This window comes from Solanum stenotomum, chromosome 1, assembly GCF_019186545.1.
Source record: "Solanum stenotomum isolate F172 chromosome 1, ASM1918654v1, whole genome shotgun sequence".
NCBI classification, from domain to species: Eukaryota; Viridiplantae; Streptophyta; class Magnoliopsida; order Solanales; family Solanaceae; genus Solanum; species Solanum stenotomum.
In genome coordinates this window covers 23391056-23405089 of record NC_064282.1, presented here as the reverse complement: position 1 = coordinate 23405089, position 14034 = coordinate 23391056, and the positions used below count along the sequence as shown (strand labels likewise).

The 14034-nt window shown below is 35.8% G+C and overlaps 2 protein-coding genes across 2 annotated transcripts; both read left to right on the top strand.

The window, feature by feature from the left end:
* Positions 1 to 599: 599 nt before the first annotated feature.
* LOC125872337 (glycosyltransferase-like KOBITO 1) lies at positions 600 to 9049 on the top strand. Its single transcript, XM_049553059.1, has 11 exons — positions 600 to 982; positions 2331 to 2480; positions 2805 to 2857; positions 3507 to 3615; positions 3693 to 3827; positions 3959 to 4003; positions 4407 to 4594; positions 4810 to 4951; positions 7151 to 7197; positions 7355 to 7442; positions 8378 to 9049. The coding sequence occupies exons 1-11, from the start codon at positions 638 to 640 to the stop codon at positions 8660 to 8662; spliced, it is 1587 nt and encodes a 528-aa protein (XP_049409016.1). The 5' UTR covers positions 600 to 637; the 3' UTR covers positions 8663 to 9049.
* A 452-nt stretch (positions 9050 to 9501) lies between these two features.
* On the top strand, positions 9502 to 12870 carry LOC125872327 (uncharacterized). Its single transcript, XM_049553051.1, has 2 exons — positions 9502 to 9857; positions 12475 to 12870. The coding sequence occupies exons 1-2, from the start codon at positions 9576 to 9578 to the stop codon at positions 12604 to 12606; spliced, it is 414 nt and encodes a 137-aa protein (XP_049409008.1). The 5' UTR covers positions 9502 to 9575; the 3' UTR covers positions 12607 to 12870.
* The last annotated feature ends 1164 nt before the right edge of the window (positions 12871 to 14034 follow it).

Here is a 14034-nt window from a genome sequence, read left to right as displayed (position 1 = left end):
GTTTTTAATTATATTTATTGCTTCATATTTCAGATATACAATTTTTTGTAAATCACACTAAATTTTATGTGAAGATTATATCTTATAATATATACTTTAAACTAACGATCCTATTTGTTATATAAATCTATAATCCTTAAAAATTAAAATAGTCATACATTTTTTTAAGACTTCACTTCTTGACTGTTATTATAATAAATTGGATGTAACGTGATCAAGATATTAAGTTTGAAAGTTTTGTACATGTGGACAAGTTTGTCTTTATCTTAGCTAGCCTTTGGTCCTAACTTTTGAATTAAATATTCAAATTTATCTTTAAATATATGTTTGATCATAAAATTTGATCAGATTTTAAAAAATTAGTAAAAACTGATTCAGGAGAAATTTATTTACTCACAAAAGATAAAATGTTTTCAAGGTAAAATATACCATTGAAATTTTAAGAATCACTTCAAGAATTCCAATTTTTAATTTTCAAGTTTTACTTTAAGTTCTATGACCAAATGTTTTTTTTGTTTTATTAATAAGAAAATAGAAATAAATGGAGTAATTGTTAAGGTAACTGATAATAACTTGAAAGCATAAAATGAGAAAAAAGTTCTTGTAAAAATTCCAAATCTTCCCAAAATCCTCTCCAATGGCGGGTCTCTACACCTCTCTCAGACCCCAACCACCATCTTCTTCTTCCTCTTCACAGCAATCTTTCTTCTCGAAGGTTCTTCTCCTTCTTACAATCCTTCCTCTATCTTTAGCTGTTTTTGCTTTTTTTCTTCAATGGCGTGGTGGTGGAGTTGACGATCCAATCTCTCGATGGTCTCCTGAAGAGTCTCACAAGTTTCCTGGCATGGACAGTTCTCCTTTAGCCACTGTTGCTCACTCTTCTCAGTCATCAGATTGCTCTCTTCTTGCCCATACCAATACGCCGTCGTTCCCTTACTATAAAGACTGGAAATTTAAACTTCATCCAGATCTCAAACCCAAGGTTCGATTTTTTCTTCTTTGTTTTTCGTTTAATTTGTTTGTGGGGTTTTTGAATTTTGATCGATCTCAAATGGGTTTTGCTGGAATTCGTTATTTAGCTAATTGGGAGTGTCTCGCAGATTTTTCTTTCATTTTGCAGTTTCTAGTACCTTCTAGCAAATGAGTAGCTCTACTGCATAACTGGATTCTTCTATTTGTTTATTTTTATAAATCAACTATTTTATGAAGTAAATGGAACATTATTCACATAAGATTTGTTAATCGTAGATTCAAGGAGTGCATAGTTTGTATTTACAAGAAGCATTTAAAGGACCTATAGGATATACATTGTTAATCCGAAATTTCATGTAGATCAGTTGCAGGTTGATCATCCCTGTTTCTATACAGTTCTTTTTTTTTCTCTTCTTTCTGGGCAAACACAACAAAATAAATCCAGTATTCGGATGCTTGGTCATGATGGGATACTTACAATTGTCCCAGTGTTTGCGAGGAGTCTTTTGAGTATGATTAGAGATTAGTATGCTAGTGAAAACTGTTGCGAGGAGTCTTTCATTATTGAACATTGGAATGAAAGGGTGCTCTCCTTGCTCACCCTTAGAGCTCATTAAGCTTTTAGTTACTGTAGCAAAGAGTGGATTCAAGATGGTAGCAACCAAGCTTTGGAGGACAGAAGACAGAAAGCCTTCCAAGTGGTCCAAATGCCAAGAGTCTGGTTCCCTTCTTCCAACAAAACATAACAAGAGGATGCCAACCGAGGGTGCTCTGTCTCAATTCGTTTAATCCTCTACTAGCTTCTGCATTTTAGTCGATATTGGAAATGGACGCAAACGATGGAAAAAAATGTTATTTGATCTTCTATCTCGTCTTTTTTAACAGTGTGTTTTACCTGTACCTAGAAGAACAAACCATTTCTGATGATCTTCATCTTTTGTGCTTGTGATTTACTTGTTGATATGCAAATTCTTGTGAAAAGTCACCCAAGAAATTTAATAATGTGTTGAGAATTGAGATGAAAAAAAAAAAGAATGAAAAGTGCCAAGTAGAGCTAAATGGATGGTGAGGATTCATACGCTGACCCCAACTAGCTTGAGATTGAGTGGTTGATGTTGTAAATACGAAAAAATAAGTATCAGGGAAATGGTTCCTACAGTTTTTTCCCTTTTTGAACTCCTTCAACCAAAGGAAATCTCCTTGAGATTTTATTGTGCAGCTTTTCCTGGTTAAGGGTTGATAACATGCCCCTCTATCCTCATTTCTGCCCTAACAGAACTAGGATTATTTGATACTAAAACAAGTTTGTTCAGCTTTGTTTACACGATAATTTAACTGTCTTGTTTCTCTATATGCAGATATGTATTACAACCAGTACATCTGGTGGCCTAGAGCAGATTTTACCGTGGATGTTCTATCATAAAGTAATTGGGGTAACATCATTTTTGCTTTTTGTGGAAGGAAAGGCTGCATCTCCTGATGTTTCTAAAGTCCTTGAATCCATTCCCGTAAGTCCCCCAACCTGTATGTACCTTCTCAATGATTCTTAGTATTCATCAACACGATCTTTAAATTGTGTGGGGTGCGATTGCGATTAAGCACCTGCCTCTCTGTACCTTACCTTCAATTAGCTCTATCTGGATGTTTTCAAGAATAGCAATTCATTTGAGTGCTCTTATGAAAATTGAAAAGCATTACTTCTCATGCAATTTTCATGACCTTTCTTTTTTAAGTTAGAGGTGAACTGTAATGGTCCAAATCCAGGTTACCCACTTGTTAAGGCTCAAGTGGCACTTTTCTATTCTCAACCATGGGTTTTGTTTGATCTGCAGGGAGTAAAAGTAATATACAGAACTAGAAAGCTAGAGGAGCAACAAGCCAAAAGGTCTGTTCACTGACATTTTATGATTGTTGTATGGACTGGCTATAATTTCTTGTACTTCATTTGTTCAGGCTCAAGCCAAATTTGTGAGACACAGTTAAACTTTGTAAATTATTTCTTTCCTATTGGCTATAATTGTGTGAGAAACAGTTAGAGTTAATTAGACTTGCAATTTATTGACCATGGGATATTTCTAAAAATATAAGAATTTGTTGACTGGTTTTAGTGAGCTGAAATTATAGGAAAAATTAATAAGGGCTACAAAATATCAAAAGATATGTTTTGGTGCTTGACTTTGTTTCTGCTTATGTGCATATTTTCATTGTTTCTATAACTGCTATTATTATTTCGCGTTGAGTTGAGAAAATTGGCTAAACGTTTTTTCTCCTTTTAGCATTAACATGCCATTTTCTTTACATATGTTTCACTGACATGCATTTTCTAATTTTGATCTGGCTTGATGGGAATGAAATGTGGCCGTCAAATTTTGTTAATGCTTGTACTCAATGGCATGCATTTTCTAATTTTGATCTGGTTTGATGGGAATGACACGTGGCCTTCAAGCTCCGTTAATACTTGTATTTTTCACATTTGCACATCTGACATGTCTACATTTGTTTCACTGATGTCCTTTTTTCTCATTTTGTTCTAGCCGGATTTGGAATGAAACGTGGCTGTCTAGTTTCTTTTATAAACCTTGCAATTACGAGCTCTTTGTGAAGCAATCTCTTAATATGGAGATGGCCATAGTGATGGCAAGGGTATGAACTCTTCTACTTTTGCATCGTCTGTCATTCTAAATCATAGTTGATGATCCATGTACATGTTGAAATGTCAGGACGCTGGTATGGATTGGATAATTCATCTGGACACAGATGAGTTAATACACCCGGCCGGTGCTCGAGAGTATTCTTTGAGGCAGTTGCTGCTTGACGTGCCTTCAAATGTTGACATGGTTATCTTTCCTAACTATGTAAGTTAATTGGAAAATGTTCCAGGAAACAGCTATTTATGGATAGTACATATCTGATTAATTCTCAGAACATGTTGTTTACCATTGGAATTGTCATCAAGTATTTAATGATTTTTTTTTTCTAAATTCAGGAGAGCAGTGTCGAACGAGATGACATCAAGGATCCCTTTACAGAGGTATGCTGGAACTTGCAATTCATTATTTATTACTGAACTGCTGCACAGTATCATTGATGGGAAAACTACTTTGATCATTGTGATATGATAAGATGCATTAATATGCTTCTGGTAATTCAGCTAGTCAATTACAGCAAGCAATTGAGTGATGATTTGTTTAATTCTGTAACTGTTGTATCTTCCTATATGCTAATTGTCTGTCATCTGTTTGACTGCGGCAAGTATCATTGATGTAAAGAAGGAGAACTCTTGTTCTGTTATGTTATTATCCCCATGATCAGAATCTCTTGAAGTGTTTTTGTCTTATTCTGCTGCTTATTAAAGCTATGTAAATAAAGCTTGGCGTATGACCTGAGACTTTTTTATTCTTTTGTTGTTTTTTCCTATGTGCCCATCATAATAGGTGTCAATGTTCAAGAAGAATTATGACCATCTAACGAAGGATACATATTTTGGCATGTATAAAGAAGCAACCCGTGGCAATCCAAATTACTTTTTGACGTATGGCAATGGTAAAGCAGCTGCTCGAGTTCAGGACCATCTTCGTCCCAATGGGGCTCATCGATGGCATAATTACATGAAAACTCCAAAGTATGTTTGCCCTCTATAGTCTCTCACTTAGTAACCTGTCTATTATGCTCTTTGCCCTAAGCTCATGCAAACTTATTGGACGTTAGTGGGATACTTTTCAATTGTTCCATATTCTCGTGCTCTCCAGAATGCTATGAATGTTACAACCTTTTTCCTTTGTAGCACTGGTATCTAGAAGAAGCCCATCATACTAAATTTTATTCAACATATGACAGGGAGATTAAATTGGAGGAGGCTGCTGTTCTGCATTACACATATTCCAAGTTTTCTGACTTGACTTCAAGGCGAGATAGATGTGGTTGCAAGCCCACAAAGGAGGATGTTAAGAGATGCTTCATGTTGGAATTCGATAGATCTGTGAGTTTATGCTCCTTTTCTGTTCTTCATTTATAGATGGAAATAGGACAATGCCTTTCTTTTGCTTTGTGTATACAAGTGTACTACCGGATAATGTAGTTCCATAATTTTTACCGGTTCATGGTTGTTGCTGGAGAGGATTTGTTTTATATCTAATCCGTATTTGGATCTTCCAATTATCTTATTCGAGTTGGTAGTTATGCTACTGGGTTTCAGGAAAGATGTGTGGGTGGGTGGAACAGGAGGGATGGGGAAGCTGCCAACTTGAGTTTATTAGATTAATAATGCTAAATGTCTTCAGCATTTGGATGACTACTTTAAGGTCCAATGAGACTGTTTCAAATAGATTGGAATATTAGACTTCTGGTGTTTACTCTGTTTTGGTTCCTTGTGGGTAAGGGGAGAGGCTCATTAATTTACTTTGTTAAATGTAGTAATCATCATTTGCTTCCCTTTGTTTGGTACAACTAGTAGGTGAGTAGCAAAGGGGGCAGGTGAATAAACCTACACGGGGATAGGACTTAATCCCTTAATCCCCTTTTACTTCACCTCCTATTTTACTTGCGAAACAAATAAATAACCCCTTTTACTTCACCTCCTATTTTACTTGCGAAACAAATAAATAACCCATGACACTTCTCCCCCCTAGGTCTTAGGTCTTTGTTCTAGTGGTAAGAGTGAAGCGCATTATGTGTGGGTTAAACACACGTCATGGGTTTGAACCTTGTTGCAGTCAAAAACCTGGTGTTTAAGTTGAGAAGGGTAGAGACCAGACTTACATCTACCGGATGAGACTAAGTGGATGTTCGAACCGACTGGTGCCTCATTCGCCATAAGGGAATTCTCGGTTATCAAAAAATGACCCATGACACCTCACTCTACGTCATCTCCCCATCCTCTTCCATTTCTAACTATATCATAGCATTAGACAGATTTTGAAAGGAGGAACTTTTCCCGTTTGTTTGTTGGGTACTCATTGTGAGATTTGCTATTCTTAAAGGCAAAAAGTGTAAATAGTGTACCCTCACATATCATTTTAATCTCTTGAAAGATTGATTGCCTGTTTGGCCAAACTTCTAAAATCAACTTATTTTGAGAAAAGGGTAACCTACTTCTAAAATCAACTTATTTTGAGTAGTGCTTTTCAAAAAAGTACTTTTGGTGAGAAACCATTTGTGTTTGGCCAATAAATTCTATAAACACTTTTGAGCAACAATTAGTGTTTGGCCAAGCTTTTTAGAAGTGCTTCTAAGTGTATTTTTTTCAAAAGTGCTTGTGGGGAAAATCACATTTTTAAGCTTCTGAAAACAGCTTATGCTACTTTGCATAAGCACTTATTTTCTCCTAAAAGCTTGGCAAAACACCTCAGTTTTTAAAATAAACATTTTTTGAAATAAAATAAGCACTTTTGGCCTCCCAAAGCTTGGCCAAACAAGCTATGGATCTAGATAGTAGAATTGTCTATATTTGTGTCATCACAATCTCATCTAGTTTCACCTTAACTTTATCCTTCTTAAATTGACTAATTTTGCAGTGGCAATATTAGGCACACCTCATCTATGCCTTAAGCAAGTTTGCTATAGAAGTTATGTGGGTGTGTTGACCAAGTCTTAGTGATGCTGTTGCTGCGACGCTGATTGTAGTCATATATAGTTGTAGCAGCTCGTTAGGAATATATGTGGCATTTATAGTGGTAGATAAATGACAGAAAAACATTCCTAATAGCATGCTTCCAGTGTTTTTGTTTTGTTCCAACAGTGTGATTCTTTTACTCTACCTGTGGTTTAATTTATTTAGGATGAGAAGTTTTTCCTTTTTTAAACTTATGGTACTCTGCTGTGGACTGTTTTCTTGAGCTGTGAGCGGCTATCGGAAACAACCTCTCTACACTTTTCGGAACTACACTGGTTATGTTGTTGTAAACTTTTGGTACTCTGGTTGTCGAAGAATCAATCTCAGGCAATATCTATATATATATTGGTTTTGTGCAAATAATTCTGTGTAACCCCTTCTAAAATAAATTTTTTGTATAAATTGTTCAAATGAAATGCAGTCTTTCTGGTGCTTTTTACGGGGAAAAAAATACTATCTGTTGACAGTTTATTGATCTAGTGTGAACTGTTGTGTTTTATTTTTTCTTGAGTTTGATAGTTTATGAGCTAATATGCTCAAAGTGATAATATGTTTTATCTTCTGCAGGCATTTATTATTGCTTCAACTGCTACAGAGGATGAGATGTTAAACTGGTAATTTCTAATCTAAATAGCAGCTAAATTCAATTTAGTTTCGCTCAGCTCCCTTTTTGTACTACTGAGTTGGCTTATTGGACTCTAATTATGTGCTTGAGTTATTCATCAATCTAGTTACTCTGCAGTTCTGAAGATATTCCTTTTCCTTGGTCAGGTACCGTGAACATGTGGTATGGACTGACAAAGCGATGAACCTGAAACTTTTGAGGAAAGGCATTTTAACTCGTATATATGCTCCCATGGTAAGCCTGGACAACCTGACTTAGGAAATCTTTTTTCTTTGGGCCCAAAAGTGCATTTTTCTGAATAGGAAAAAAGAAGAGGCTGTTAAGCTAGGGAAAAAGTTTAAGAACTGTCACCCTAGAACATAAACCTCTTCTTTGTCATATTACAAGTCCTTAGAACACAAGAGTAGTGTAGCCTTTGAAGTGAGTACATATGTTTGATAGTTGGGACTTGGGAGAGGATGCGGATCACCTGCCTGATATTTCATGCATATTGTCAAGTAGCCACAAATTGGAAAATACCGAAGACCAGCATGAGAATGCCGTGGATGTATCTTTTTTGGATCACATGGAATGCAAGAAATAGGAGATTGCTTAGGAAGGGTGAAAAATGATGTCAGAAGTATTAAAATATTTTCTCTATTCCATCATATTTGTAGAGAGAAACTGTCTCGTAGAAAAATTAGGGAAGTGCTCCCAGGGCTTTTATCTAGGCATATGTCACAGTTCAAACCTTGTCTTTGGCACAAAATGTGGTATTTAAGTGGGACTACTAGGCGGGCCCATGCTCCATCAAGTTCTCAACCTGTAAGGACAATTAGGATCGGACTAACTTGCATGGGATTTCTAGGTTATAAAAAATTAGGAATGAAGTAGAAAGTCAGCGTGCAACAATGAAAAATGAAAAGGTTTATGGCCATGGCAAGTCAAATGCAGCCATGAAATGGCAACTTTGGAGTCCCTGAATATGGAGTTAGTGTTTAGGGAAACGTAGATCCTTCCATCATCTTCTCCAGCAATCTGTTTGTCTGTATTCCAGTAAGACAATGCCTGCACTTTGTTCTCTTGAGATGATCCTGATCTGTGTGTTTCCCTAAAACGTCAGAAACATCTTTACAACTCAGTCCAATGATAGGCGTGTTTATTCATTCTTCTCTATTTTGTATGTGCAGGTTATTGTCCAAGGTTTGAGGGAGAGTGGTGTTTTCAGTTCTATTGTTTTATCTTCTCAAGAATCTCTATCAAAGGACAAATTCTTAGCATCCTTTGAAAGTAACAGTTCATCAAAGGCTGCTGCGTCGGAGTCACTTCCTTCAAGAAAGATTGGTAGAAATCAACATTCTCAAGCTGCCAGGAGAGTTTTAGCGGAAAGTGGTTCCCTCTTTGAATTTCATGACGAAGCTGTTCCCCCACGGTCTCCCCCAGGCATAGATGCAGATGTCATAACTGAAGCGTAATTGTTCTCCTTTCATGGCTTCTGCTGCTTTCTTCTGTCAACTTGACAGAGTGGATGAATGATGAACATCCGATGTCTTCATTTGTATCAGTGTGTAATATAGCTAAAGATGTAAGCTAGCAGATTCATGGGCAGGGGTTCTTTCTTGCTTCGGTTTTATGGTTATTCCCGATCATTACCCAAGCGGAGGTGTAGATTTATGTTGGCGGAAGTACAGAGAAAAAACATACAGATGTTGGAGTTGGGGTGGGGTGGGGTGGAGAATTGGAAGGACATTCTTTTTTCCAGAGCTCCAACTATATGATATGGAGATGAGGGGTTATTCTTAATGTGTATAGTAATTCGACCTCTAACATGTTGATTATTTTCGAGCTTCTTATCTTCTGAATCACATGCTGTTCACTGATATCATTTCTTAAATTGAATGCTGAGTTTCGGATCATTGTAAAGCCTGCCTTAAGAAAGAGATTAATAGAAATGAGTAAATTGCTAAGGCAAGAGTTGAGAAAAGAAAATTATGCATCGGAAACCGCATGTCTACCCTCCAAAGTAGATGTAAGGTCAGCGTAGATTGTAAGGTCAGCGTGTACTATCGTTTTCAGACCTCACTTTTGGGATTAAGAAAGGTGTATTCAAAGAAAATAAGTATATCATTCGTTTCAATTTTTTTCCCCCCTTTTAGCACCTCGTTAATTTTAAGTTTCCGCATTACATATTTAAGATTAGAAATTTTAAAAAATATCTCAATATATTTATTTAAATTAAAAATTACAATATTAATATATTTTTACACTCTCCAAAACCACAAGTGAAAGTGAGTAATGTATCATTTGCGCCAATTGTTTTTTTAGAGGGGTAAAAGAAATAAAGAAACGATAACGAACTGAAATTTCAACCAACCAGTGGTGGCGAGTATGATACTTTCCAACTCGCTCTCCTCTTCTACTTTCCTCCGATTCAATAACCAACTGCAACAGCAGCAGCAGCTGTTTGTGGATTCTTCTTCACGAATTCTTCAATTGCAGAGCCGGAAATTGAAGAAGAAGAGCAGAGGCTTATCATTGGTGACTCGTGCAGGTGGAATAAGTTCGGGCAGTTATATATTTGCTTTGGTATTTCCACTTTCTCTCCTTGCTATCACCATCTTCACTTCTGCCCGTGTTGCTGATAACCTCGACCAGAAATTTCTCGAAGAGGTAAATTACATAATCCCATTTGCCCAAAGCAATTTTGGCCTTGCCTTTTTCCGGGATAGCTTGCGACCTCAAAAATGTTTTTTGGCAATCGCTTTACCAATAGTCTAAACCTTCAACTTGTGTAGTTAAGAGGTGTCCATACTTGTATAAATATTTATTAAACCAAAATTCTACCTCGTAATTTTTGGGTGAAGGGGGGTGTTGCTTGACATCCGGAAAAGGGTGGCTCCCCCCCTGCACCTAGTGTTTTGAACGAGGGTGCTCGACCCACTTTTTTGACCACTAGGCTGCACCCTTGGGTGACTCAAGTAATTTTTTCCGTTAGGCTCATTCTCTCTTGTTTCCTTGATTTTTTATTCGACACGAGATGTAGTAAAACTTTATGAAATGTTCCTATTAATGAATATAGTCTTTGGAAGTGAAGTAAAGGAAAATTGTGGAAGGATCTAACATCAACATTTTATAGGTTTTGGATTATTTCTTGGGTAGAGGGAGGGGATTTGATGAAATTTGAGGTCTAGGCGAAAATTTCTCTCTTGGACTATGCTTATCGTTCTCTGTTCTATGATAAGAAATTTTTCGTGCTGATTTGTTCTGTTAGATTTGTATTAGTTGCCAATGCTTAAGACATTCAAGTTAAAGTTTCATCGGAGAGGTTGGAGGTTTTATGGTTGTAGGAAAAGTGTACTTTATTTTCTTTTGATGGCGGCTGGTGAGATAAGTTTGGTCTGTAAAGTGGGGAAGAGGGGTGGGGGTAATGGAGGGTAAGTGGATAGAAGTGAGAGCTAGAACAAGGGAGGGAACTTATGAATATATCGCCAGAAAAAGATGCTAACAGTCTAGGCTATATCAACTCCGCTAAAGCTAGGCAGGCTTATTATTGGCATAACAATGCAAATGCTACTGGAAAAGCTTAGATGGGTTTTGTTTTAGAGTTTAAAAATTCAGTATGTAAGCCAAACACCACTTTAAGACAGGCAGTTCTTGGTTGACACTTGACAGTATGATGACATGGGCTCTTGGTTGACACTTGACATATGCTGATATGGGCTATCTTCTGTTTTGTGATTTTTTCGTTGTCTAACTGTTTGTTTTATAGAGTGGATCATGCTACTTGATTTCTATGGACATAACATTATGGATTTTCCCCTGAATTGGAACTGTAGCCTTTTAGCATAGTTCTATGAGGCATGAAGTACCAAGACATCAGTAATTCCCTTGGCAAGGAAAACCGATAGGTGTAAGATGTTCCTAGATGATTAGAAATGTCATTATGTCAAGTGATCATGCTAAGCAAATGAATACTGAGCGGAGTGAGCATAACTTGATGTTGTCTTTAACTTTTTGTAGAATGTCTGCTAGGAGGAAACTGAGAACAGTTTGGCTCTGCTAAGTCAATTTAGGTTGGACATGTATATTTGCTGCATGAGAAAACTAGTACTACAAATGTCAAAGCTTTGTGCAATTTGCACCTATAACATTTGAATTTTCAAACCCTTCATGGAGTAGTCAGTATGAGTAAAACTAATAGGAATGATCATTATTAGGGAATACTTAGATGCCATACTAGGATAAGCTAGGGTTTCAACAACATAATCTACTTTCCAGATGCTTCACCATAGAATTGATCGATCCAGGTCCCATTCTTTTATGCTGCACTCACTTCATATTTTTGACACACGAGGAGTACTAAGGGAGCTAACGTCTATGAGTTGTTATGGGGAGTGTTCATGAGTTGACTTATAACTTGTTTCTCTTTGAAAGAATTAATGCATTTATGCGTGTATCTCCCTAGACACGACCATCAACCACTGCATTGAAGGTCCCCAGTGCATACTCTGATTTAATGGTAGATAAGAGTTATAGACATATAATGTTTAGACCTATCATACACTTCTTAATCTCTTATGAAGTAAAAAGACAACAAAGATTTATGTTGTATACATGACACATGCTGGACACCTAGAAATTGGTGGTTTCTTACAATTAAAAGATGCATATCTTTGGCATATATGAACGATGTGATTTAAATGGGACATCCGAGTTAAGCGATTTTATAGATCCAGTTGAGTATATAATTGGAGGTGGAAGAAAAGAAGAAACATATCAATCATTAAGAAACTGAAATGGTGTCATGTCCTTTAATTGGAGTTGAATTCATGCAAGAAACACACACACACACACAGAGACCTGCAGCATGCTCACGAACATGTATGCACCCTGCACCCATTATAAGCTACAAAAAAAAGAAATACTGATAAAATGTTCCCTCGTAAACTTCGATCACATCATTTGCTGAAAACTTTGCTTTTCAGTTATTTGTGCCCTACCTTGGTCATTGACTGATTGTTACTTATCACTTGTAGTAATTGGTATTTTTGAGCAGTACATTTCAAATTCATCCCATTGCCACCTCCTCCCTTTTCTTTAGGGATGCTTATCACACTTATGGATTCTTCTTCTGGCCTTTTAACTTTTATATGCCTAACAATTGAAGAGAAAGAAATGAGATTATTTTGAAGTAATTCATACTTACAGACTTCCTGAGGAAATCGTTGCGTGCACATTATAAAATTTTGATTTGAGTCTAATTCTACTTCTCTTGTTTAATTGACAGCTTGCTGTAAATGAAACAATAGCAGAAGGTGAGGAAGATGATGGCAGTGCAGTCACTCCGTTAGAGGAAAAACCTGCAACTCCTCGTACACGCAATCGACCCAAACGGGAAGTTGAACCTTCATCTAAGTAGTCTTTATTTGTTAAGGTGGATTGATAATTTACAGAGTGGTTTCTTTAGCACTTTGTCCTTTCACTATTTATCATAATTTGCTAGAAAAAATGTCTTTATTCACCAACACTTTTTGTACTTTCTGTGACTAATTCGAAATATAACAATATATGTGTATGAAGAGCTATTTATTTTACTAAGATAGAGCCAACTTCGACTATAGAATCCATTTTGAGGTTATCGATAAGAAACAAAAACTTATGATCCACCTATAAAATTTTACTTCATCCGTTCCATATTACTTGTCCACTTCCCCCTTTACATATAGGTATTTTTACTAATTTATTCTTCAACTCTTTTAAGTAATATGGACAAGTAATATAGAACAGACGGAATATTATAGTAGTATATTGTCACAGTTGTTAGTTGTTACCAATGATAACAAAAAAGAGGAATTAGCTTTGTTAATTTAATTTTCATAGCTAAGAAGATTTATGAATTCGTAGATAGGCATGGATTCAAATTTTTGTGGCTATTGCTAGGTACTAACCCCGACTTTTAAGTTCATGCTAAGATTTCGTTTTAGTAAGCAAGGAAAGGAATCTCTTTTCTGCGATAGAAAAAATGGGAGCAGATTTAAATCGATATAACCTTACGATACACCTAACGGGAGCAGATTTATTAATAATTGATTTTCTTAATTTCTTTATTTAATTTCAAAAAATTACTACTTATAAAATAATCAATTTGCGATGTGAATTAAGATATATAATCTTCATATTTTTTTTTAAAAAAAACTGACATATTTAAAAGCCCACGTAAAAAGTAAAATAAGTTACCATAATTAACCATCAAAGTATTTAAAACATATTTGAATAAAAGAAAGCATTTTTTGACTTTCCATATATAACTAGAATTTCCCAATTTATTTAACAGTTTTGAAAACAAAATATAAATTAATATATAAAGTTAATAGTTTCCTTAATGATAAAAAGATGTTAGGAAATGGGATTCCGAATTCTGCTCGGTTTAGGAAAAAACATATGCCCTATAAATGTGATGCTAAAGTCTCAAAAATATTTGTTAGGGTTACAACTTAGAAGAAACATCGATCAATCATGGTTAAAATAGTTTTACGTGTGGATTTAGAAAAAATATTTATGAATGAATTTTCAATAAAGAAAAAACCGGACGATATTTTCAGTTTGATTGAATTTGCGATTTCTGTTGCTGAAGTTAAGTATCCAACGCAGTTGGATAAGCATAAACATAGGATGTTGAACCGATTGATGAATTCGGGAAGATATAAAGAAGAAGAAGAAGAAAAGAGTGGTATGTTGAAAGAGGATATTCATGAAAAATTAGGAACAAAAGAGCCTAAGAAGAAGACGGATTTTGAATCAAGTAAAAGGAAATTTGAGGAAAGGTCTTCAGAGCAAAAGGAAGCCA